General features: G+C 60.1%; 1 protein-coding gene across 1 annotated transcript in view; it reads left to right on the top strand.

The window, feature by feature from the left end:
- Nucleotides 1-298, top strand: part of EPS8L3 (EPS8-like 3) — a 15,296-nt gene that overhangs the window by 8,336 nt on the left and 6,662 nt on the right. The window contains exons 11-12 of the mRNA XM_010831027.1: nt 1-36; nt 249-279. The exon at nt 1-36 is cut by the window's left edge and continues 6 nt beyond it. Of these exons, the coding sequence (XP_010829329.1) occupies nt 1-36; nt 249-279 (67 nt within the window). The remainder of the gene's footprint in view (nt 37-248; nt 280-298) is intronic.

A 298-nucleotide genomic window follows, 5' to 3' on the forward strand; every position in this document is an offset into this window, starting at 1 on the left:
TGCTTCCAGAAGATCAAGTATAGCTTCAACCTCCTGGTACGTGACTCCCCACAAGTTTCCCAGCTCTTTTCGCCCCCTCCCTCCCCTCCCCTACCTCAGCAATCCCCTCCTCTCCCTCCCCTCTCCCTACCACCACCCCCCCACCACCACCGAGCAATCCTGTTCTCTCTTCTCTCCATGGACATCCCATGCTGCTCCAGCTTCTCCCCCTGGAACCGCCCCACCCCACTCTTGGGTTACTTTGGGAGAATGCCAGGCTCCCCACCAGGGCCCAGAACAGTTATGGGGCCCTGGGATC

Source organism: Bison bison, unplaced genomic scaffold, assembly GCF_000754665.1.
Source record: "Bison bison bison isolate TAMUID 2011002044 unplaced genomic scaffold, Bison_UMD1.0 scf7180017864519, whole genome shotgun sequence".
Lineage (NCBI taxonomy): Eukaryota > Metazoa > Chordata > Mammalia > Artiodactyla > Bovidae > Bison > Bison bison.